Source organism: Barbatula barbatula, assembly GCF_947034865.1.
Source record: "Barbatula barbatula genome assembly, chromosome: 17".
Lineage (NCBI taxonomy): Eukaryota > Metazoa > Chordata > Actinopteri > Cypriniformes > Nemacheilidae > Barbatula > Barbatula barbatula.
Window position 1 is genome coordinate 846220 of NC_136780.1, and position 23212 is coordinate 869431.

Sequence of the window (23212 nt, forward strand, 5' to 3'; positions counted from 1 at the left end):
TGTCTGCAAACAGAACCTCAGTGAAGCTACAGAAGAAGCGGGAGAGCGAATCTTCGCAGAACTGACGGAATTTATCCAGACGAGTCACACGGAGGCCATGACGCTGATCCAGAATCACATGAGAGCTGAGATGAACAGAATCCATCGACATGAAAAAGGTCTGGAGGATAAGATTTCTGAACTAAAGAGAAAACATTCAGAGCTGAGACAGCTTTCATATACTGAAGATCACATCTCTTACCTTCAGGTAACACCAGACATGATTCACAAAGAGTCGGAGATCTGACAAATGTCTGTCTAGAGTTTGACAAGAGATGTCGACTGTGTCTTCAAAAGTCAATATTATTAAAGATCTCAATATGAACTCAATATTTTACATGCATTGATTCTCTTTTTATTTCTCTCAAACTATTTTAGAAGAAACATCTTTGTTAAGAGAAACAACTGAGAACGTATGTGTGTTCAAATCTACTTCCTAACATCATGATGATCCTTCTCATGTCTTCCAGAAGGTGGAGTCTTACTGGTCATCTTCTCAGCGTGATGACTTCTCCAGTCGGACCATTAACCCAAAGTTCTCTTTTGGTGAGGTCGTTAAATCTCTCTCCTCATTGACACAACAAATACGAGACATTTGGACACTGGAAATCCGAAGGATATGCTATGAAGGTAAACATAATGGATTTGGCTTTTATAAAAACTTCAAGTTGAAGCATTTTCGGTCATATTCCATAAACATTGCACGAGGACATACACATAAGACACCCACATCTGTCTGTACAGTGAAAAGAGATCAAATCCTGGTGCCCTCTGAACCCAAGACCAGAGAAGACTTTCTACAATGTAAGTCATTCTATTGACATAAAGAAACTTCACAAATAAGATCAAATTAAATAATTAAGGAACAATTTTGTTCTTGTTCTTGTTTGGAAATGAGGATTTGTTGACTTCCTAAATGTACAAGAGGACGTATCTATCCATTTAAAGGGATGTTTCACCAAAGAAATGGAAATTCTTTCATAATTTCTTCATCCTCATGTCATGTCAAACTTGCATGAGTTTCTTTCCTTTTCAATACACAAAAGAAGATATTTTGAAGAATGTTGATCATCAAACAACACTGTACTCTATTGACTTCCATTGTATGAACACAAAGCCGCAGTGACATTTCTCAAAATATCAAATTTTGTGTTCCACTAAAAAATAGAGTTTGATGCTGTTCACACCCTGATGACTGAATCAAAACAGGTTTTTTTCTCTCATCTCTCATCAGTTCTGGTTCCTTTGAGTCTGGATCCAAACACGGCTCACAGGCATCTCCGTCTTACCGATCAGAACCGAGCCGTGGTGTGCAGTACAGAATCTCAGTCTTACCCACAACATCCCAAGCGTTTCCAATGGTGGGCACAGGTGCTGACCAGCGAGGGATTGACCGGACGCTGTTACTGGGAGGTGATCTGGATGGGTCTGTACGGGGTGGACGTTGCGGTGGCCTACAATGACATCAAGAGAACCGGAGACGGGGATGACAGCGGGTTCGGATACAACAGATACTCATGGAGTTTGGACTGTTCTGAATTCAGATGTGCGCTGGTGCATGATAACACAGAGACTGAGATGACAGGAGCCGTGCCTCACAGGATCGGTGTGTATCTGGATCACAGGGCAGGACTTCTGTCGTTCTACAGCATCACAGATACCATGACGCTCTTACACCAAGTCCACAACCACTTCACACAACCCCTTCATCCAGGCTTCGGCCTCTTTCAGGGATCATCGGTGACATTTTCAGGGCCAGAGTTTAACACAGCGCCACAAAAACCAGAAAGAAAAAGTACGTTTTACAAATCGAGGCAAAGATAAAATACTTCCGGTGCACAGCAAAAACGGCAAAACACAGATTCACTTTCATGAAAACATCCAGAAACAAAGTCCAATTGATGCATGACACCGAAAGAAAGCAAAGCAATGTAAAACATCTCGTTTCTGTTGTTAACATAGCACTTAAGAAAAACATTTTGAGAAAACCTTGTGGCATTTCATCTGTTGTTTTATGTTTGTTTTAAGGTGGTGGTTCAGTTTTTCTTGATGCGAGTTCACATTAAAGATTAGTTGAATTCAAACTGACTATTCTGTTATATATTACTCACTCTTTTCTTTGTTCCGAATCAAATTTACCTTCCTCTCGTTGAAAAACAAAAAAGCTTCTCCGCACAATGAACTCGAGGCAAAAAATCTAAACACCAGCTCGCGTCTCCATCACAGAAAGACATCTTCAAACAAGACATCTCTGACGGAGTTTATTCACTTTTATCCAAATCAACTTGAGATCATTTAACATCTTGTCTAGGGAGCCAATAATAAGTGTATACGTGAATACAAATGAAATGTTATCAATGAAATTCAATGTCAACCTGGTGTCTCGCATCAAACCATGGGGCCGACAGTGTGAATGTGCAGATTTGAGAATGAGACTTGATAATACTGTGTAGCACCTTTAGTTCTCAGAGTGTACAGAGAAACAGTGAGTGTTAAAATAAAGAGCTCAACACGAGTGATGTTTCCAACGTGTTTTTAATGATCAGAACTAAGAGAATCAGATCATGCAGCACCTAAAACCCATGAAAAAGAATGAGGAATATAAGAGGATATTCTAGCCACGACAGTCCAAACAAACATGTTAACCGGCATCCAACTTCTGCTTTTGTTTCAAACATCTGCATTCTCTGACAAGCATCTAAACACGCTTGAGAACTCGAGAGCCTATAAACTATAAATCCACTGTGAGCGTAAGTGTGAAATATTCAGCAGGGTAATAAAAGAAGGAAAAAATAAACACAATGTTGAATCTAATCTTAAAGCACACACTTTCTCGTTCTGACCGCCAGGAGGAATTATTTACAAATATACACTGTATAGTTCCTTCAAAAAACCTCAAAGCAGCCACGATACGCTTACAAAGACGCATTTCTCCTGCTATTGAAATGTTTCTCATTTTAGGGAAACATTGCTGAGTCAGGGCATCCGACCCGACCTCTCGATTAAAGTGCAAATGGATGAGAAATGAGAGAGAGGGGAAAGCGGACCGATCATTCTCCAGACCGGCAGCAGGCTCTGAAGCCACACTGCAGGTTCTGACATCCACTGGCTGTGTCTGCATGCGGACCTGCCGACAGAAAGAGAAAGAGAGAATTACTTCATCATAAAATCGCTCACAAAACGACAAAATTATACCAAAATGTATGTTATTTTCTATTTATCTAACATGTCACAAATACACCTTTGTTTACTTTAAGTGTTGATGTTTAATCCCACCAACCCTTTACTTACCAAGGTGCCGTCACACTTTGACGTTGGGTTTGAACGTCACATGAGCAATTTTTGCGCATTACACATATCAAAACACACATAGAAATAACACGGGAATGACAGATATGATCAGGTGATGAATAGGAGTGCTTTGTGTGTGTTACCATTAATGTTGTCACAGTAGTAGAAGTGCTCCATGTTGAGGGCGGGGCAAACGGACACCAGCTCGTGTAGCCCCGCCCCTGTGATGAGCAGACAGCCAGACAGATTCAGATGCTCCAGTTGAGGAAGACCACCTCGCTGCGAGAGACACCTGTGTGTGCACACAAACACAGATCAGAGTCTAGTAATATATTCACATGTGTGTTGTTTGTATCATAACACTGTTAAATAATGTTAAATCAAACACGTGACCCTGCCCGTGAAAAGCCTGTGTTTTCTACCTAATGTATATGCATAAAAAATGACCTTGAAATCTGAAATATTGACGAAGCGAGGCCACGTGCACGTTTGTTCTTTTTGTTCAAAATAAAATAATGTGGCAATAAAATCATTCATTTTAGAATTGGATTGAATTCTGTCTCTTAAAATCTATAATATAAGCTAACATTCAGTAATAAACAACCCACATTACTTATTCTCATGAACTTTTTGTGCACATTTGAGTTATTTCAAGGTTACTGTGTAGAACAAAAGCAAACTGTACTGCTGTAGTCTGTATCTTTTAACATTTAAACAATCACTATAACATCAATTCAAAATCTCAGAAAATCACTCAAATTCAAACGCTGAAGACTGACAAGAAAAGAAGTCGCCTCTTATTCACAGTACAACTACACCGTTAAAAAAATGTCTTTTCACGAAAAGTAATTTTTGAAGAACGATGAGAACTCATGACAAAAATAATTTGTTATTTGCATCTAGTTTATAATTTGTGTCGTTTAAACATCCCGTCATGGGAGAGAGAGGAAAAGGGAACAGAATGATTCTGTACCTCAGGCCGAGGTCTGTGATCTGATAGCATCCAGACAGGCTGAGGAACCTGAGCGTCCGACAGGCTCCTGATTGGTCAGTCCTTTTGTGATGCTCGGGACAAGGGTCGCCCTCAAACAAGCATTTAGTCAGAAAATCAACAGCGCCCCCTGTGGCCTGCTTGTCACACTGCTCTCTCACAGTCCAGAGAGCCATATCAGAGGTACAGCAGGTGGAGTGACCACACTGGGCGTCTCCCACAGAACTGTACTGCCAGTGCGAGGAGCTAAAACCAGTCCTGAAGCTCCGCCTCTGGCTCCTCCTGCAGCAGCAAGATCCACCCCCTCCCTGCAGCTCTAAAAGGCTCCCACGCCCACTTTCCTGGGAAACCACACCTCCTCGTTTGCTCCAATCAGCTGTGTCCTCGATGTCGGCTAGTTCTGCTGGATCCAGAACCCACACGTGAACAGGGCCACAGCCCGAACCTCGCCCACCGGGCCTTCGCTTGAAAATCAGCTCGTGGCAGTTGCGTCCCATTGGTGGAATGAAATGCTCTTCCTGTAGTTTGATTGGAGAGGTTGGGGCTTTCCGCAACTTGCTTCTGCAGGAGTTTGCGTGTGCCGTTAGGTCGCCCAAGCCGAAGGACAGAATCTTCAACGTGCGGTCGGTGATTTTGTCACAGCCTGACAGATCGAGGTGCTCCAAAGAACGACACGCCCCAAACTCCGCCCAGCTAAAAGAATAAAACAACAAAACATATACAGTTAATGATGACTGAGACCTTTTGAGACTTGCTCTTTCCAAATCATATAAATTAGATTAATTTATCGTTACGTTATTATATATCATTATTGTGCTGTAGATTTTACTTCATCACCTGCAAAACGATATTAAAAACACATCAGAAACATGTGAAGTGTGATATAGTTAAAAATATGATCTTCAGTGCAGCTCACCTGTCAAAGGCGGAGTCAGACACGTCAGTCTGTGTGAGGTCCAGGTGAGTCAGATTTGGGCAGAAACTGAGAATCTGTCGCACCTGAGAGGAGAAGAATATGATTTCACTATCATGCACGTTTTTAAACCTTTAACACCATAACATGAGCCGACTAATCGCGTCCCTGCATCTGGCGTTATCAATTGACTAGTCCAGTTATGATTACAAGAATACATTTGAATATTTAAACTAAACAGACCAGATTTGTCACGCTGCAAATGGAGGCGAGTGAGTAACTAGTTTTACTAGTTTTTGAAAGTATCATGACATACGTACCATCTTACTGGAGACGGCCGAGCTGTAGGCCAGACTGAGAGAGCGCACGGATGGGCCGACGGTTGGCAGGAGGTTCTGGATCATTCCGTTAAGCAGTTTCTTCTCTCTCTGAACCGCAATTATAGCGGGACAGCCCTCAGATGCCTCCTCTAAACACACAGCAGAGAAACACACAGCTGAGTGAGGCCCCAGAGGATCATGGGAAGTGTAGAGGATGGGGGCGGGGCCTCACCTGATTCATCAACGTCTGCATCCTCGTCAAATTCCTGATAGGCCAGTCCTTCATCCTGGAGGCTCTTTACCAAATCTTCATCCGGCTGCCGGTCCAGATCTCCCGGAGGGCCGCAATAGTAATCACCTGAAAACAAAGAGTTTGAGTGTTTGGAGACTGAACGACGGCTAGTTAAAAGAGTCTGCTCTGTTGAACTCACTTCGAGCCCATCGGACAGGATACAGGTATCTCCAGAGCGAGCCCGTCTTTACCACCTGCGCCCACGTGCTGCACACCTGCCCACAGCGACAGAGATCCTCCGGACCCAGATACCGAAAAACCCTCAACACAACCTCCTGAGGCAAAGCGGAGATTGACACGCGCTCGCCGTCCCGCTCTGAGGAAAACAAACAACAGAATGATCTACACATGGCACACAGATAAACAAACCACAGGATGATATTCAGACGTCTCCTGGGGGCTACTGAAGTCGTACGCTTTATAGATGGCGAGAGGGAAACTTTAGTTTTGCATCAGGCTACATCCTTTTTATACGGAAGGATGTTGAGAAATCATCTGACATTACGACACCAGGCAGGTCAAAAATAAAGATGGAATAAATTTAAAGGAACATGAAAAGTCATGTGAAGAGATCACGTGAAGCCCTGATGAGATTTGTAAGACTCAGAATCTCTTGCATCGTACTTATTAGAAAAGTTTCTAAGTAAATGTCTCTGTAGCAATCTTCTGTTTTACCCAGAGACACATGACATTACTAAAGGTAAAGATGTCAGACAGCACTCTGCCGGTCTCACCGTCTTCAGTCTTCTCGTGATCGGAGTATTTGAAGGCCTTGTGCAGCTCCTCGGCATGAGTCCACAGGTTCAAACCTTTCAGCACGTCGGCGGCTGAGCTCCAGGATTGAGTACTGCTGTGCTGTAACATCACCTGCCTCTTTATAGCCTTCAGCTCCTCGTATGAGAAATACTCCATCAGCATGGGCTGATACACCTGAACACACACGATCACGTTCAGATAAACAGTTATAGCGTGAAATGTCTCCGTTTGTGTGTCTGTGTCTGATGACATCACTCTCACCTCCTCTTCCTCCTTCATGTGAGGAAGGAAATCTTGGGTGAACGCCTCCAGTCGCTCCTTCAGCTGCCGAGCGTAATTCAGCTGCTCGTATTCGCTCTGACATCAGACACACAACAACAAATCAGCATGCTTCACATGATGACATCATCAAGAGCAAAACAACACTGGTCTGTGCCTTTAAGACTTGCACATATGAGTAAGCACTGTCATGATTGGCTAACATCCGTGTAATGTCACGGACAGACGGTCATTCAACGGGACGGCTCAAACGGATGAATACTAGATTGTTAATATGTGAATGTAAATGATGTTACAACAAAACAAAAGTCAAAGAAGTCATTTTTGGAAATATTGAGGTTGGACTGGAGACACAAATGAGCTTATAAGTGTGTGACGTCAGGTCTAATGAACACTTGAGTCGACCACTAAATGTACACAACGTCTGTAACAACCAGTGTCTGTGTCATATGAAATACAGATAAACCTACACACACACACACACACCTTGACACTGCGCAGTCCCTTCTCGAAGAGCGTCAGCATCTCAGACAGTTTGTTGTCAGCATGCACGTGATAAACCGTCTGACTGCGCTGCTGCAGCAGATTCATGATGCATTCGTTCTCGATCTGCTCGTGCATCTTGAACTCTTTAAAGGTGGCGAGCAGCGACTGCAGGAATGAGCGGAAATCTCTGATGTTGGAGAAGTTGGTCTTTGACAGCTGTCGGTGGAAACACATAACAGTATAAAAATGCGACAGGATAATAAAACCAGACTTTAAACAACAACAAGGACGTACAGCGACCCATCGCATTTTTGCTCACCATATATTTATTTTTATGAACTTTCATGTTTGTAACTCTTATAATGTCATTTAAATCATGTATTCCTACAACAAATCCACAGTTTTACAAAAAAATACACAGAGCAAACAGTAAAGACATTTTAAATTAAATGTATCGTTTCTATAGCGATTTTTATAATTAAGCATAAATTGTTGCAAATATTAGATATAAATTACATATAAATGTATGTCTTAACATCTCTATATTTATTGTCTATATGTTTTGCAGCGTGTTACTGTAAAGCTACATTGTAACAATGTGACTACAGAGTGAACTTGGAATGTCATTGTTTTATATAAATATATCACTTTTAAGTTGACGTCAAAATATATAAAACGCTTAAAGATGATGACTTTGTGAAACACAAATATACTGTTATTAAAAATAACTTCTGTATCATTTTGGCCTGTTTTGCACATGTAAAGACCACATGGTTACGAAATCTCTTATCTATACAAGATAAATAAATCCATCCATCCATCATATGACATGATCACAGTAGGACAGAGGTGAGACAACCGGTTTACTGTTACGATATATCATTTTGTAATGCTGGATATATGTGATATGTTAAAAGAAGATTAGATGTGTTCACAACACACACACACATGGAAAAAACTGAACTAACAAATACTGTGTGTGTGATGAACAGAAACGGACATCTGATCCAGTCTGTGTGATCAGATGCAGAAATCAGATAGTAAAAACAATCATCTCCATGTTAAACCAGTTTACAGGGATTATCACACTGACTGAATCATCATAATTTTCACTTTATTATAACAAATTGACATGAAATGTATTTGAGTTCAATGTCAGTATTTTAAGCTTATCAGATCTGATTATAGATCAGATACTTTTCGTTTGCACATAAGTGTTAGGAGGGTTTAGGGAATATTATTATGCTAAATAAAAATACAACAAACCTTCTATATATATATTAAACCTGACAGAGAAGTGTTCATTGCATGAAAAAAACATTAAATGCATGGTAGAAGTTGTAATACATTCCCAGTGTTCACATCATTGGGTTAAAGTTTGTATATTATATACAATCAAAGTTTTTTATAGATATAAGATCAGACTTAAATTAATATAATAACAGATATTCATTAAAACTCGAATGGTCTCTGTCTATTAGCCTATAAACATATGGATGAAAAACAGCGTTGTTTACATGCTAACAGATCAGACAGATATCAGATATTTACATCTGCACCACAATCTGTGTTTGTAACCTTCAATGTTTGTATGAACGTTCGTGTCGTATTAAATAAAAGTTGAATCAAGTGTTTTGTGCAGATTCGAGGCCAGACATCGGCATTAAACACTAGTCTGTGTGTATTAGCCGTCTGGCTAACGCTAGCTCTGCTCAAATACAACCCAAACACCCCACAAACCGCGCAAAGGGTAAATATATAATCAAATGTATATCAGACTCGAACCTTCTCGCTGTAAAGTCCCACCAGCTGCTTCATGCGCCAGTGTGGTCCTGTAAAAACATCCACCTCATCGGGAAACAGAGCCATCGCGCCTCCATTCGATCCCGCGGCAGCGCGGTCTGACCTCAGAGCTGCCAGATCCTCCGCGAGAAACCCCTCATCCTCGACCACACATTAAAACCTCCCTTTCACAACTCAAGAAACCTAATGACATAATATTTCTAACACGACAGACACAATGAAACGACATGAACAAAAATGATTTAATCCCGCAGAATTGGTAAATCCATAAATAAAAGCAAAACCATCAATAACATCAGACGCGCAATAAAAACACCACAATAAAGTATAAACTCTCTTTAACAACACACGTACAGTAAAATAAAACAAAAGGAAATCAAAACCACACGACAACAACCAAAGTTGACCCGGCAAATATATTGTGCCACTTACATTTCTAAATGCATTAAAATAAATACATGTGCATATATAGTGACATGTATAGTGCATATGTAGTGCATATATAGTGACATATAGTGACATCTATAGTGACATGTATAGTGACATGTATAGTGCATATATAGTGACATATATAGTGACATATATAGTGACATATATAGTGACATCTATAGTGACATATATAGTGACATATATAGTGACATCTATAGTGACATATATAGTGACATATATAGTGACATATATAGTGACATCTATAGTGACATATATAGTGCATATATAGTGACATGCATAGTGCATATATAGTGACATGTATAGTGACATGTATAGTGACATGTATAGTGACATATATAGTGCATATATAGTGACATGTATAGTGCATATATAGTGACATATATAGTGACATATATAGTGACATATATAGTGACATCTATAGTGACATCTATAGTGACATATATAGTGCATATATAGTGACATGCATAGTGCATATATAGTGACATATAGTGACATCTATAGTGACATCTATAGTGACATATATAGTGCATATATAGTGCACATATAGTGACATACATAGTGCATATATAGTGACATATATAGTGCATATATAGTGACATGTATAGTGCATATATAGTGACATGTATAGTGACATGTATAGTGACATATATAGTGCATATATAGTGACATGCATAGTGCATATATAGTGACATATAGTGACATCTATAGTGACATATATAGTGCATATATAGTGCACATATAGTGACATACATAGTGCATATATAGTGACATATATAGTGCATATATAGTGACATGTATAGTGCATATATAGTGACGTATATAGTGACATATATAGTGACATCTATAGTGACATATATAGTGCATATATAGTGACATATATAGTCCATATATAGTGACATCTATAGTGACATCTATAGTGACATATATAGTGACATCTATAGTGACATATATAGTCCATATATAGTGACATATATAGTGACATATATAGTCCATATATAGTGACATCTATAGTGACATATATAGTGCATATATAGTGCACATATAGTGACATACATAGTGCATATATAGTGACATATATAGTGCATATATAGTGACATGTATAGTGCATATATAGTGACATGTATAGTGACATGTATAGTGACATGTATAGTGACATGTATAGTGACATGTATAGTGACATATATAGTGACGTATATAGTGACATATATAGTGACATCTATAGTGACATATATAGTGACATATATAGTGACATATATAGTCCATATATAGTGACATCTATAGTGACATATATAGTGACATCTATAGTGACATATATAGTCCATATATAGTGACATATATAGTCCATATATAGTGACATAAGTAAACATTCCAGCATCCAACACTGAAAAATGAAGCACATTGAATATTTTGAGTTTGTGGTCAATCTGGCAACCCGAATGACGTCATCACGTCTACGTGCACAGTGACATGCTCAAGGAGATTATAGGAATGACCCTTTACAAACATTAAATAATGTATATGTGCGTAAAAAACATTACGATACTTAGGTAGACACTATAAACCAGCAGGCACACCGTTTAATAACTCACATGCGTATTTGTAAACACTAATAAATGGCCAACACAGACATACCATAACATAAACTTCACGGTTTATGCTGTTAAATATATTTTAGCTCATTATCTAGAAGGCATTAAAGTGTGTATTGAACTGTGTCTGAAACTATTCTTGTCAGGAAATACGACAAGAATAAAGACATTAATTTTATTGTTATAAATGGCAACAAAATCATGATTGAAAGAATGAGACAAGGTTAAAATAAAAAAAGAAAAGTTATATTAAACATCTCACCTGAACATGTAAATATTCTAATAAACATACATGGAATTTGATTTGATATTGGACAACGTAAGAAAACATTCACTTAATCCCCGTCAACGGCATACAGACACTCAATTGACATCAATAAAAACAACAGAGATGCCAACTACAGGAATGAGAGTAAAGAAACATGTGAGGCCTACAGAAACAGGTTTATAAACACTCTGTGTGTTTGCTTGCAGCTGAAATTATATTATAACTGCAGATATTCTTTTATACCTGAATGGGTATTTATTGAAGGGTAGGAAAGATTAACCGATTCAAAGGTTTCTAAAGGGACTGTTGGCAGGCCACCGAAGCCCTCTACCGCTAAATAATCACGCTTCATTCTTGTTTATTTGAAGCAGAAAACTTTCGTATTGAATATCATGATAACTCGGCTCATTCCGATTTATGAAAGAGTAGATAATGTTTGAAGCCAGCGTTGAGATGTTGGCCTTCAAAAGCGTCCTGAATGAATGTGCTGGATTTCTGGCTGGTCCTTCATTCACGCTCGGCAGCGTGGCAGTGAATCCTCCACACCAGACTGGGCGCCGTCACGTTTTTAATCTGCCTGAAGCATTTCCTCAATCTCACGGTCCCAGTTATCGTCTCGATTTTCAGGGTCGACGACCACCTCGTATTCCTGCAGCTCCTGCTGGAGCTCCTTTTCCCAATCTGCTGTCTCATCTAACACAGAGAGAGATCAGAGTCGAAGCATAAAAATGGGATGAATGGTTGAATGCAATGATGAATGGTTCATATTATGTCCAAGAATGCATTAAAGTAAGATGTCAATCCAAAACGTAACTCGTGGGTATCCAACTCACCGTCCGGTGGAGAGCGTTTGTCTTTATCCAGCACCAGCTGCTCCATCTCTTTCCTCAGGTCATCCTGGTTGATGTCACAGGTGTCAAACGCGTCACTCACAAACTCTGAAACTCCAGGACTGGTGGAGATCTCCTCTTCTTCCTGATAACATCACACACTGTAAGCATGTCATGAATGAAACTGGTGCTAATAATGCAGTCTGAGGGTGAATGTAATACCTCATTAGATTTGGGTTTAGTGTTGATGGCCACAGGAGGTGTTTTGGGTCTAATAGTGGACTCTGTGAAAAAAGAAATGTTCAAAACTTATTTATAGAGCCCGATTCATTGCTTGTCTTCATTTCTGACTGGTGGTGTATACCATGACGCACCTGAGCTGGTGTCTTTGAGCGGGGTGGATCCCGCCTCTTCTCTTTTCTCTACCGCCTGCTGCTGAGCCGCTAAAGCTGTGAGCTGAGCCGACTGTTTTATCAGAGATACACGGTAGAAATAATTCCTCCAGAACACATCCTCCTTCACCCTGATCAACACAGACAAACACAAACTCTTTTACACACCTATGTTCTCATTTAACATGGACTGTTATCCCTATAGCAATAAATTCACTTAAGAGTGAATCAAAATCAAAAGATTTTTAAAACGCTTTAATGCAGTCTCTTAAGCCACACTGATAAAATCAGATTTAAAATGTTGCCGAACACAATTTTAAAGGTATTATAATGTCGATCAATGAAATGCCATGATGTAAAATTGATATGATTTTTTTGCCAACAATCAAAAGTAAAAGCATTTTCACATTGTGCTGAAGAACATGAATCATTAAATTCGACAGATTGTTTCAAACAATCTGTTATTTTTGTAATTATCTCACTTTGACTATCAGTTGAATGTTTGTACAGATTGAATATCGGTCTCACGCACTGTTTTGGGACGAGGTCAAAGCGCATTCTGTTGAGCAGTTCATCTTCCTGTAACATCACCAATGCAACGGGGAACATCTGATCAAAGTCAAAATGGTAATGTACGCCAGCCGGAGGGTCACGCAGAAAGTTTCTCTTGTCCTGATTGAAAAGAAATAAAAGAGACATTGTTTTACTTCTTGTACACTGTTAAGTGAAGTTTGAGTGAATGTCAGCGGTGTAAAACTCACAGCTGATAATGCGAGGATCTGTTGTTGGATGGTTTCCTCCTCGTTGTATCCGACCCAGGGCGGCACCGCTGCGTCTTAACACAGAAGATTGAGAGGTGTGTTTGTAGAAAACAATCATTTCCAAATATACAGCACAAATTCAGTGAAAACATTCCCATACCTGCTTTCTTTGCATTCTTCTCTAGGACAAATTTTTCTTGTTCTTTTTGAAAATCTCCCAGAATGGTCTGAAGAACAAATATGAAAACAAACGATAATTCAGTCAACACAACATCCTTGGGACCCATCATACTGGCACACGGCTTCATACTGGCATCACTGTTATGCTGACGACCCCCAGATCTACATCTCGTTTCACCCAGACGATACCACGGTAGCAGCTTGCATTACAGTCTGCCTAGATGACATCTCCGCTTGGATGAAAGAGCATCACCTCCAGCTGAACCCGGCCGAGACAGAACTACTCGTGTTTCCCGGCACACCCCACGGTGCAACACGATCTCACCATCCAACTTGGCAACACCACAATCACTCCACTTCCAAATCAGCCAGGAACCTCAGAGTCATATTTGATGAACAGCTGTCCTTCAATGATCACAATGCAAAGACAACGCGATCCTGTCGATATGCCTTATTCAACATTAGAAAGATTAGACCCTTTCTCACGGAGCATGCGGCACAACTCCTTGTCCAGGCCCTGGTCATCTCAAGGTTGGACTACTGCAATGCTCTCCTTGCTGGTCTTCATGCAAAGGTTATCAAACCACTTCAGCTTGTTCAAGACGCAGCAGCACGCCTCATCATCCAACAGCCCAAGAGGGCTTAAGTGACACTCCTGTTCATCTCTCTCCACCGGCTACCGCAGCCCGTATCAGATTAAAGTCACTGATGCTTGCCTACAGGACTATCACTGGATCTGCACCGGCATAGTTTCACACCCTCCTACACTCCATCAAGAACCCTGCGTCAGCAGACCAGCGGCGTCTTGTGTTGCCTTCTCATACGGGCTTTTAATCTCCTTCACAACTATTAAATTCTAACTCACTCAGTCCGGTCAACCACATCTCTCACAAAAAACGACTTAAAACCATCTCTTCTGTGAATACTTGACAGACAAATGAAGAAAAGTACACAAACCCTCTCTCTTCTCTCAACAGGTAGTGGTCTGGCTTTTGTTGAAACTAGTAACTTTGTATAAGCACCTGTAGGCGCCAGAATGGCCATGTCTATTATTTTGTAAATGTAACTTCCTGTCTGTCAATTACGTCACTGGTGTATGTGTATTTAACCAGCATTTTGGTGTTGGACTGCCAGGGGAGTAAAGGTTGAGTAGACAGGACGCTCCCTTTTTGTTGACCTTGACATAGTCACAGTAGCACGGTCAATACAGTAACAACGTACAGTGAAAGCACATTTAAGTTATAGTACAGTTTATAGTTTGTGTAGTGACTCCATTTTTCTTTAATGTTTTATTTGTTTTCATCATAATCTTGTACCGGACCTCAACCTGCAATAAACCTCATCATGTTTTGACTATGGAACGTTTCAGCTCACCAATCCATCTACTTTTAATTACGGTAGCTATAGCACCTATTGTATTATTGTTTTATTATTATTATTGCTCCTGTATGAAATATCGCTTATTGATTCAACGATCCAACTGCACAGCTGAAGACATCACAATGATGGACATCATGTAAATTTAAGACATTTCAAGAAACTAAACATACTTTGATGCAAAACAAACACACAGCTAGGTCTTGTTCTGCAACTCTTTTTAGCGCCTCAGTGTGTTGACAACGAAACAACACCTCCACTGTAGCGTAATGCTGCAACTGCAGTTACAAATGACAGTCAGTTAAATGCAGTTTTCTTGTGAAGACACCTGACATCACCTGTCTGAGGCGGTCGCCCCAATTTGTCTATGCAGGAAAAACCCTGACCTGAAAAGATTTTAACATAACACTATAAACTGCATCAATCCATCTGTAATCGATGAAGCCTGACCTTGTCAATGATGCCATCGATGTTGCTTTCCTCCACTGTTTTCTTAATAGTGTGCGCCGTCCCCACCACAGACTCTGAGATCTTTTTAGTGGCAGAACTCGCAAAGTTCAGAATGAAGCCTGGCAAGACAAACATGTTAAAAGACAAAATACATGAATCAATGACTCTGAAATCAACCATCACACAGGCACTGTTTGTTGTATATCTTGCAAACATCAGAAGGGTTCAGTTCAATACAGGGCCGCAGATTATTTCAGTAATCGAGTACGCTACTGATTATTTCATCGATTAATCGGGTATTCGGATAATAAATACTTTTTGCTTAACTAAATATACAAGAGAAGATAAGACAGGTCTCTCCAAATGAACAACTAATAGGTTTCCTTTTTAGAAAAAATATGTTGTATTGCTGAAATTGCAAACATTAATAATATCTGTGAAAAGTTAACTCATTGAATACATTACATTGCCATGTTATATTCAAAATGCAATATAATAAAAATGTATAAATAAGAAACATTCCTAAAAATTGAATAATTTCAAATCTAAACAACGAAGCATGATATTATGCATGATGCATTACGTGTATCTAAATTAGTTTTAGTTTCTTATATATTTGTCCACATAAAATACCAAGTTTAGACCTTCAGTTTGGCAGGTTGTTTCAAACAATAAAATGCTCGTGAAATAAACTCCCAGAGCATCTCTGGAGATGGAGTTCATGTCCACATAAAGGGCAGACGCAGACAAATGCATGAGCAACTGTACATCCCTGTAACGTTGATTTGTGTTACTCGAGGAATCGTTTCAGCCCAAGTTCATGATTCAATATATTACAATATTACATCTTATATAAAGGTATGTATGATATGCGTTTATACAAATATTAACCTTAAGAAAGCCAAGCGAACTCAAAGGTGTAAAATGACAATACGTTGACGTCAAATCTTAAATAATTTAGTTGAGTTATTTTACGTCATGTTGTCAATCCCTAACACCCCCACCACGGCGGTGATGCTGTTCCATTGTGGTACGCAATGATGATCGTGATTTAAAATGCACAACAGTTCATTCATACAGAATACTATAGTAATTATAGTATGATTATAATGAAATAACACATGAAATAGTGCTGTACGTGTGGTAAACGCCTGTCAGTCTCTCTAGACATTAACATCATATCACACTATAATAATACATCAACATATAAAGCGTTGTGTGTGTATCTCACCGCTGAGGCCTTGGGCCTGTTGCAGGATCTGTTGCGTCTGATCTTCTGTCTGATCACCTGTGTTGTTTTGCTCCTCTGTCGCTTCCGGTTTGTCTTCATTGACGGGCTCCGCGCCCAGCCACGAGCTCCAGCTCTTGAACATGTCGTCTGTCTGTATTCCTGGACTCACTTTAATGATTTAATGTGTTTATTTTACACCATGTTTCACACCCGTGCCTGAGCCACATCAACAACAACAGCTGACATCTTCCTCTGTCGTCACACGCACAAGCTGCTGCAGCTCAACAGCGACACCTGCCGCATGGAGGAATTGTAGCCAAGAAGCGTCTTCGGAAGTTGTTGTATTGTTGTAGACTCTTTTGTTACGTTATGTCTTAATGTTGAAGTGCATTTTAAAATTCTACACAATATTTACCCTTGCGATTTATTTTGATCTAAATTTACGGATATTGGTGATACGTGTTCTTTTTGTAATAGGCAGGAGGAAAATTGGCTCATTTATTTTATAACTGTCCTGTAACCCTTAAATTTTGCTCTGATGTTTGCTCCTTTTTATTTTCCCATAAAAATATTGTTTATATGTGATATCTTGAAGATGTTATATGTTTGTATATTAATGAATGTAAAATGTTTGATTATGTGGTGAATTTCTATATAATATCTGCACTTAACTGCAATTTATTTTTGTTAAAATTGGATAACTTATAAAATCCCTATTGCTTATAAACAACCAACACAATTTTAAGTTGTTAACATGTATGCAGAAGTTGTTTTTAACTTGTTTTTAAGGATGCTCTTTTTTTGTGTATTTAGATTTTGTCCAAAAGATTTTGGTCTATTGTCTGATCTGTTCTATTTCTATTTCTATTTATTAAAATATATATATATATGTCTTAATATTAATGCATTTCAGTTGTATTCTCGATATATCGTTGTATGATGAATTACTTTAAAAAATAAAAAGGCTCAACCTGCCTATATATTTTACACAGTGACAAGAACACGAGCAGAACAGAATCTTAAAAAGTGTCTGTAGTTTTCACATTTACATACAAATGACGAACACAACTAACATTGTGATTCTTTGCTATTCTCACTTCGATCTGTATAGTTTATCTTGGATGAAACACAAAATGAGATCTCAGGCAAATCCTAATGATCTTGATCCATGAACATTGATATGAATTTGTTTCTCCTTCTCTATATAGAGACATTCTAACCCAAATCTCCTTTGGTGCGTCACAGAAGAGAACAGTGTTGTAACTGAAACCAGAACATCAAAATGTTCACTTTTGTATGAATCAAAAGACCCTGTCATTCTGTCATCATTTACTCAACTTCAAGATGTTCAAAATCTGTATAAATGACTTTGTTCTGATGAACACAGAGAAAGATATTTGGAAAATTGATTATAACCTGACAGATATAACCCTCATTGTAAGAAATGTTTATCATTTCTCTTGTTCTGTTGAACACAAAAGAAGATATTTGGAAGAATGTAGGACAGCAAACAGTTCTGGGGCACTTTTGACTACCATTGCATTTGTCCTACTACAGTCATGGTGGGCAAATCTGTCTGGTTAAATTTATAACTCAAAGATGAGTAAATGATAACAGGATTTTCATTTTTAGGTGAAGTTTCCCTTTAAGGAGTCTGTTATTCCAACACAAAACCAGGTGGTTGAACATCGTCTTTTCTCAAAATGCATTTATTATTAATAACAACTCTTTCATTTATTTCAGTTTTATTTAGTAGAACAAACAGCAACAAATAAGTCAATGTAAAAACGAAACTTTCTTGACAGGACATTTATGCAATAAGTTAACGTACAGATCCTCTTTAAATTCTTGCTGGATGGTGCAGCCGAGTCTCTCACATGACCACACAGCTGGCGTCCTGATGATGAGTCTTAACCTGAAACACACAAGATCTGTTCAAGACAGTCAGTGTGTGAAAGCGTCCTCGGGAAACTGGTACATTCACACAATGCAGGTTAATCTTGGCATGCAGGACAAACTCTCGTGTCTTGGCAAAGCGGATGAAGCCATGACCAGATGCTGCTCAAATTCTATAATGAAAGTTTTATTTACTACTTCATTAAATAACCAAGCAACAAGCGTCCAATCACAGAAGATTAACTGTTTTGTGTTAACAGACACAAACTCAGCAGATGACATCAGCGCAGCCGACTGCATCCATCTCACCTGCGGACGCGTCTGCTCTGAGACGCATCAGGACAGAGAGCAACATTTCTTTTTCCGTCTTTTAGACTTTCACATGAGAGGTGATAAGAATACAAATACACACATCAGCGCTTCATCATTACACTCACGGAGCAACACATTCATAAAGAGACGGTTCACCCTTAAAGTCTGCAGCTTCTGTTAGCTGTTCAATAACAATAACACGTGTTGTGGATAACAGCAGCATGAAAATAAGTCATGACAGAAGTGTCATTTTCAGCTAATTAATTCATGTTACCTGTCTTCGCAGGTGAATATCAGGCGTCACCATGTTTTCATCACAGTCTGGATCTTCATCAGCTCGTCCCTGAACACACACCAGACAGAACTCTGCCACTTCCTGTTTAAAACACACACACACACACACACACAGATAAGTGAACATACCAAACCCGAACAACACCTCATCAAATGTCTTCTACAGATGTCTCTCACCTCATTCTGTGGGTTTATCAGAGACACTCGGACTTCACCAAACGGACCCCACGTGTCATGTGTCTTCAGCACCAGATCGCATACAGAGTTCTGCTCCACACCTGCACCTGCTGCCCAGACCTGAAGACGAACATCACAGCCAACCTGTTAAAGAGCTACACGAGCAAACCTGACACACCTCCATCACACTCGACAAAATGTGTTTACCGTCAGCATCTGACCAGCACTCAGTACACAAGAGGACGGGACCTGGAAGATGATATCAGGTGCGTCCGGCTGACTCTTCCTCAACACCCAGCCGCCCAGTGCTTGATCCTAGAATGACAGGTAAACACATGTAGGCCAACAAGTATTAAAAGTGATGAAACTGAAGAAACATTGTACCTGCTCAGAATTATTCCTGAGTTTGATGAACTTTCCCTCCAGGTCAATCTCATCTATGGACACGTGTCCTCGTGAGGAGGAATGCTGGGAAAACTTGTAGTTGGGTGAGAGACCGCTACTCGAGCCTTCGTGCTTGCGTTTCTTCGCCCAGTTTTTGCGAGCGGGATGTGAGTGGGTGCGAGAGATGGTCGACTGCTGGACCGGACTCGGTGAAAGATTCAATCTGGGGGAGACAAACACACAGAGGAGATTCAAGTGACCTGAAACTTTCCTTAATGGGAAGATTTTTAACTTTGTGTGTAGAGACTTCTGAAGATTAAAGTAAGCAGTTTGGATCACATATGTAATTATACGTTCCCAAGCTCTCGTTCCGACAGAAACAGATTTACTTTGTGTTTAATGGAATAAGTAATAAAGCGTGAGTAGCAAAAATGTCATCTCCAGCTCTTTTGATGTCAGGCGGAATGATGGCGTCTCACCGCTTCTCCTCGCCCTCCAGCATCTTCCTGTAAGCGTTGATCTCCATATCCAGCATGAGCTTGACATCGAGAAGGTTCTGGTGCTCCTCTAGCTGATCTTGCATTTGCTGTCTCATGTCGGCCATCTCCTGATCCTTCTGAGAGAGTCTGTGTTGATGGATCTGTCTCTCTCGATCCAATATCTGCTCCAGCTCACGAAACCGGGACTCCAACTCAGAATTCTGATCCACAAACACTTTGAACGTTAGACTTGAAAGACGTAAAAAACTGAGAAACATTTCACTTGGAAAAGTCAGCTACTATGAAATTAAAATGTTTCTTTCCCAACCTGTTTCTGGAGGATGTTGATCTGTGAAGACTGAGCCTCCAGTCGGAGTTTGGTACCCGCCAGCTCCTCTCTCGTTGAAGAGGCAAAATCGCTGTTCTTGACCGCCGTCAGCTTCGCGTTCTCCAGCTGCAAGAGACACAGTGTACTGTTACTGTACACATCCGTGAGATTTCCTCGAGCATTTCTGGTGCTTCTGAGATGGAGGTACCATAACAGAAAGATGTGGAACTGGGTGTGTGAAGGTTACTGCCTCGTGCTGCCTCTCGAGAGCCCCCTGTCGCTCAAAGCCCTGAACTACACCTGACCTGCCCTTCAACTCACTCTGAGTCACATAAATCATCAAACACATGTGATGTGCTGTTGAATTAATTCCCTGTTCTCACTTTAGAGTAATAATTGTTTACCTAAATACAGATAGTGCGTGTTGTGATTGTTGTACCTTAGCAGCGAAGGTTTTCTCCAGTTCATCTTTGTACTGTTGGATGTGACTTTCGTGTTCCTCTCTGAGCTGTTTCATGGTTTCAGCGAGTTTACCCTCAAACTCTTTCTGTCTGCCCGTGTCCAGCTCCATCAGCCGGCTCTCGTGACGACTGCGCATCTCTCGCACCTCCTGAACACGGAACACACAGAGAAAAAAAAAAACACATATCTATCAAGTCACCCAGATTACTGCTGCTGTGATTCTGACTTTGTTCCAGAATCAATTTTAAGGTTTCCAAATCTGTCACTGTTGTCAGTAAAGATGCTGTCTAAGAAAAATCCATAAAAAGCTATCATGTATAATATTTTTGACCTGGTCGCTGAGATGCTTCTGAAAGTCGAGCTGCTCTTGAAGCGTCTGGATCTGATTTTCAGCATCCACACGGCGAAGCAGCTCAGCGTTGAGCTGACTCTTGGCGTTCTGCAGGGCCGACTCCAGCTGGAAGATAAACGATTGATAAAGTGAAATAACTGTAATCCACAACAACATCACGGTGCAGAAACGACATCGGAGCTAAAGGAAATCTTCAGACTGATGTCCACACGCGTACAGACCTTTAAGCTTGCCACTTGTGTTCAGACTTACATTCGACACTTGTGTCTTGAGGTCAGAAATGTCATTCTCGAGTCTGCGGTTGGTGGACAGTAGATTTGTGTAATCTGCTTCTTTAGAGTTCAGAGCGGCTTCGAGGTTCCGCCAATGACCGACAGCCGTGTTCAGTTCACACTCTTTCTTATTATTCCTGAGAGAACAAAAAGCAGAACGTTTGAATGTTAAAACACCAACAAGACAAAGAGATGCAAAGTTTGCATGTCTCTTTTCATCCATCTATCCGAAGACCATACTTTACCAGATTAAATAGCTCTATAAAGTAACAAACTTAAGATATTAAAGAGATATAGTTTATACTTTGCATGTCTGATGTATACTTCACACAAGTTACACAATGAAGTACTTAAGTAGTTAATGCACAAATTATAAACCACGTTATGTTAAATGACACAAACATTTCATCTAATTGAAGGTGTTATGAGAGCCCCTCATCACAGGACCACATTACTTCTTATCAACGTCAATCATTACAACATTATTATACAATATAGAAATCAAATAATAACAACAAATGAATGCAGAAAAAACGTCTAGATACATAAATACACATGAAGACTTTATTTGCAAAAAAATAACTTGATCATCTAAAATCATGGTTTTTATAAATCAAACTAGACTAAGTAATAATGACAAAAACAACACAATAAAACCATGATTTCTGAACATAAATAAAAACGGAGTTATCAGTTCTTGCAAATGAACGCAGTTAGACAATCGAAATATCGCGAGAGTTAACAATCTAGAAAAGGCTTTCGAGTCACCCTCGCGATATTTCGATGTCATACACTCACCTGTTGCGTCTTGCACAGTTACGTTAATATTACAGTGTTTAAAACAATGTCGAGAACCTGGCTGTGAGTTTCCTGTGCTCCTCCTGCAGCTGCGTCAACTCGATCTGTAGTCTGGCCCGCTCGTTCGCGGTCGCGTCCAGAGTTTTGCGCGCGTCCCCCAGCTCCGTCTCGTACAGGCGGCGCACGTTACCCACCTCGCGCACCGACGTCTCCGACTTCTCCTCCAGCAGGAGCTGCATGGAGGACTTCTCGTTCTCCAGCAGCCGAACCCGCTCGATGTAGTTGGCCAGACGGTCATTGAGATGCCGCAGGTCCTCCTTCTCCTGCAGGCGCGTGACACGAGTCGGGCTGACATTCGCCGGAGACGCGCCGCTGCGCCTGGAGGAGGAGCGCGCGGCGGCGGGGGCGCGGCAGTCCAGCGGTGTGGAGGTGATCATGGCCGTGAGTCGCGATGCTGAGGAATAAACGGAGGCGCACACTGTATTAACTCGAACACGTGAAACGGAGTGTCAATATCACGAGCGTGTCGCAGGATTTCACGGAGAGGAATAAACTCAATCGCGCTTCATCACGGTCAGCTGCGGCGTGACGTCACATCACCGGACCTCCGCCGGATTTAAAGAGACTGCGCATCGAGCAAAGCTTCATCCGAAATCATCAAGAGCAAACATTTTACGCGTTTCACCGGGATAAACATCATTTTGTCGAACGACTTTATTTGTATAATCATTCATTTACAATCATAATCACATAATCGTTG

The 23212-nt window shown here is 40.3% G+C and overlaps 4 protein-coding genes across 4 annotated transcripts; 1 reads left to right on the forward strand and 3 right to left on the reverse strand.

Annotated features, from left to right (window-relative positions):
• Positions 1 to 18: 18 nt before the first annotated feature.
• ftr92 (finTRIM family, member 92) lies at positions 19 to 2553 on the forward strand. Its single transcript, XM_079478801.1, has 4 exons — positions 19 to 247; positions 510 to 669; positions 784 to 843; positions 1274 to 2553. The coding sequence occupies exons 1-4, from the start codon at positions 98 to 100 to the stop codon at positions 1861 to 1863; spliced, it is 960 nt and encodes a 319-aa protein (XP_079334927.1). The 5' UTR covers positions 19 to 97; the 3' UTR covers positions 1864 to 2553.
• A 3-nt stretch (positions 2554 to 2556) lies between these two features.
• fbxl5 (F-box and leucine-rich repeat protein 5) lies at positions 2557 to 9341 on the reverse strand. The gene is made up of 11 exons (XM_079478800.1): positions 9153 to 9341; positions 7368 to 7583; positions 6864 to 6959; positions 6581 to 6776; positions 5986 to 6162; positions 5787 to 5912; positions 5555 to 5703; positions 5238 to 5320; positions 4304 to 5014; positions 3474 to 3622; positions 2557 to 3166 (listed from the first exon to the last, which is right to left on the reverse strand). Exons 1-11 carry the CDS (start codon positions 9234 to 9236, stop codon positions 3090 to 3092), a joined length of 2064 nt encoding a protein of 687 aa, XP_079334926.1. The 5' UTR covers positions 9237 to 9341; the 3' UTR covers positions 2557 to 3089.
• Positions 9342 to 9399: 58 nt separating this feature from the next.
• On the reverse strand, positions 9400 to 17041 carry syap1 (synapse associated protein 1). The gene is made up of 9 exons (XM_079478583.1): positions 16699 to 17041; positions 15468 to 15586; positions 13621 to 13687; positions 13461 to 13534; positions 13232 to 13371; positions 12682 to 12830; positions 12530 to 12591; positions 12311 to 12452; positions 9400 to 12170 (listed from the first exon to the last, which is right to left on the reverse strand). The coding sequence occupies exons 1-9, from the start codon at positions 16838 to 16840 to the stop codon at positions 12046 to 12048; spliced, it is 1020 nt and encodes a 339-aa protein (XP_079334709.1). The 5' UTR covers positions 16841 to 17041; the 3' UTR covers positions 9400 to 12045.
• Positions 17042 to 18174: 1133 nt separating this feature from the next.
• lmnl3 (lamin L3) lies at positions 18175 to 23045 on the reverse strand. Its single transcript, XM_079477785.1, has 11 exons — positions 22510 to 23045; positions 21635 to 21791; positions 21362 to 21487; positions 21008 to 21178; positions 20569 to 20694; positions 20241 to 20461; positions 19762 to 19984; positions 19585 to 19692; positions 19378 to 19497; positions 19181 to 19282; positions 18175 to 18613 (listed from the first exon to the last, which is right to left on the reverse strand). The coding sequence occupies exons 1-11, from the start codon at positions 22887 to 22889 to the stop codon at positions 18572 to 18574; spliced, it is 1776 nt and encodes a 591-aa protein (XP_079333911.1). The 5' UTR covers positions 22890 to 23045; the 3' UTR covers positions 18175 to 18571.
• Positions 23046 to 23212: the final 167 nt, after the last annotated feature.

Excerpts from the sequence above, each read along its gene's own strand:
- ftr92 (XM_079478801.1), top strand. The coding sequence starts at position 98 with ATGACGCTGATCCAGAATCACATGAGAGCTGAGATGAACAGAATCCAT. Across the intron at positions 248-509 it reads ATCACATCTCTTACCTTCAG|AAGGTGGAGTCTTACTGGTC; the intron begins GTAACACCAGAC and ends CATGTCTTCCAG. Across the intron at positions 670-783 it reads CCGAAGGATATGCTATGAAG|TGAAAAGAGATCAAATCCTG; the intron begins GTAAACATAATG and ends CTGTCTGTACAG.
- fbxl5 (XM_079478800.1), bottom strand. The coding sequence starts at position 9,236 with ATGGCTCTGTTTCCCGATGAGGTGGATGTTTTTACAGGACCACACTGG. Across the intron at positions 7,584-9,152 it reads TGGGACTTTACAGCGAGAAG|CTGTCAAAGACCAACTTCTC; the intron begins GTTCGAGTCTGA and ends TTCCACCGACAG. Across the intron at positions 5,015-5,237 it reads TCTGACTCCGCCTTTGACAG|CTGGGCGGAGTTTGGGGCGT; the intron begins GTGAGCTGCACT and ends TTATTCTTTTAG.
- syap1 (XM_079478583.1), bottom strand. The coding sequence starts at position 16,840 with ATGTTCAAGAGCTGGAGCTCGTGGCTGGGCGCGGAGCCCGTCAATGAA. Across the intron at positions 13,372-13,460 it reads AGATCCTCGCATTATCAGCT|GACAAGAGAAACTTTCTGCG; the intron begins GTGAGTTTTACA and ends CTTTTCAATCAG. Across the intron at positions 12,831-13,231 it reads TTTGACCTCGTCCCAAAACA|GGTGAAGGAGGATGTGTTCT; the intron begins GTGCGTGAGACC and ends TGTGTTGATCAG.
- lmnl3 (XM_079477785.1), bottom strand. The coding sequence starts at position 22,889 with ATGATCACCTCCACACCGCTGGACTGCCGCGCCCCCGCCGCCGCGCGC. Across the intron at positions 21,792-22,509 it reads CACAGGAAACTCACAGCCAG|GAATAATAAGAAAGAGTGTG; the intron begins GTTCTCGACATT and ends TTGTTCTCTCAG. Across the intron at positions 19,985-20,240 it reads CTGGAGGGCGAGGAGAAGCG|ATTGAATCTTTCACCGAGTC; the intron begins GTGAGACGCCAT and ends TGTCTCCCCCAG.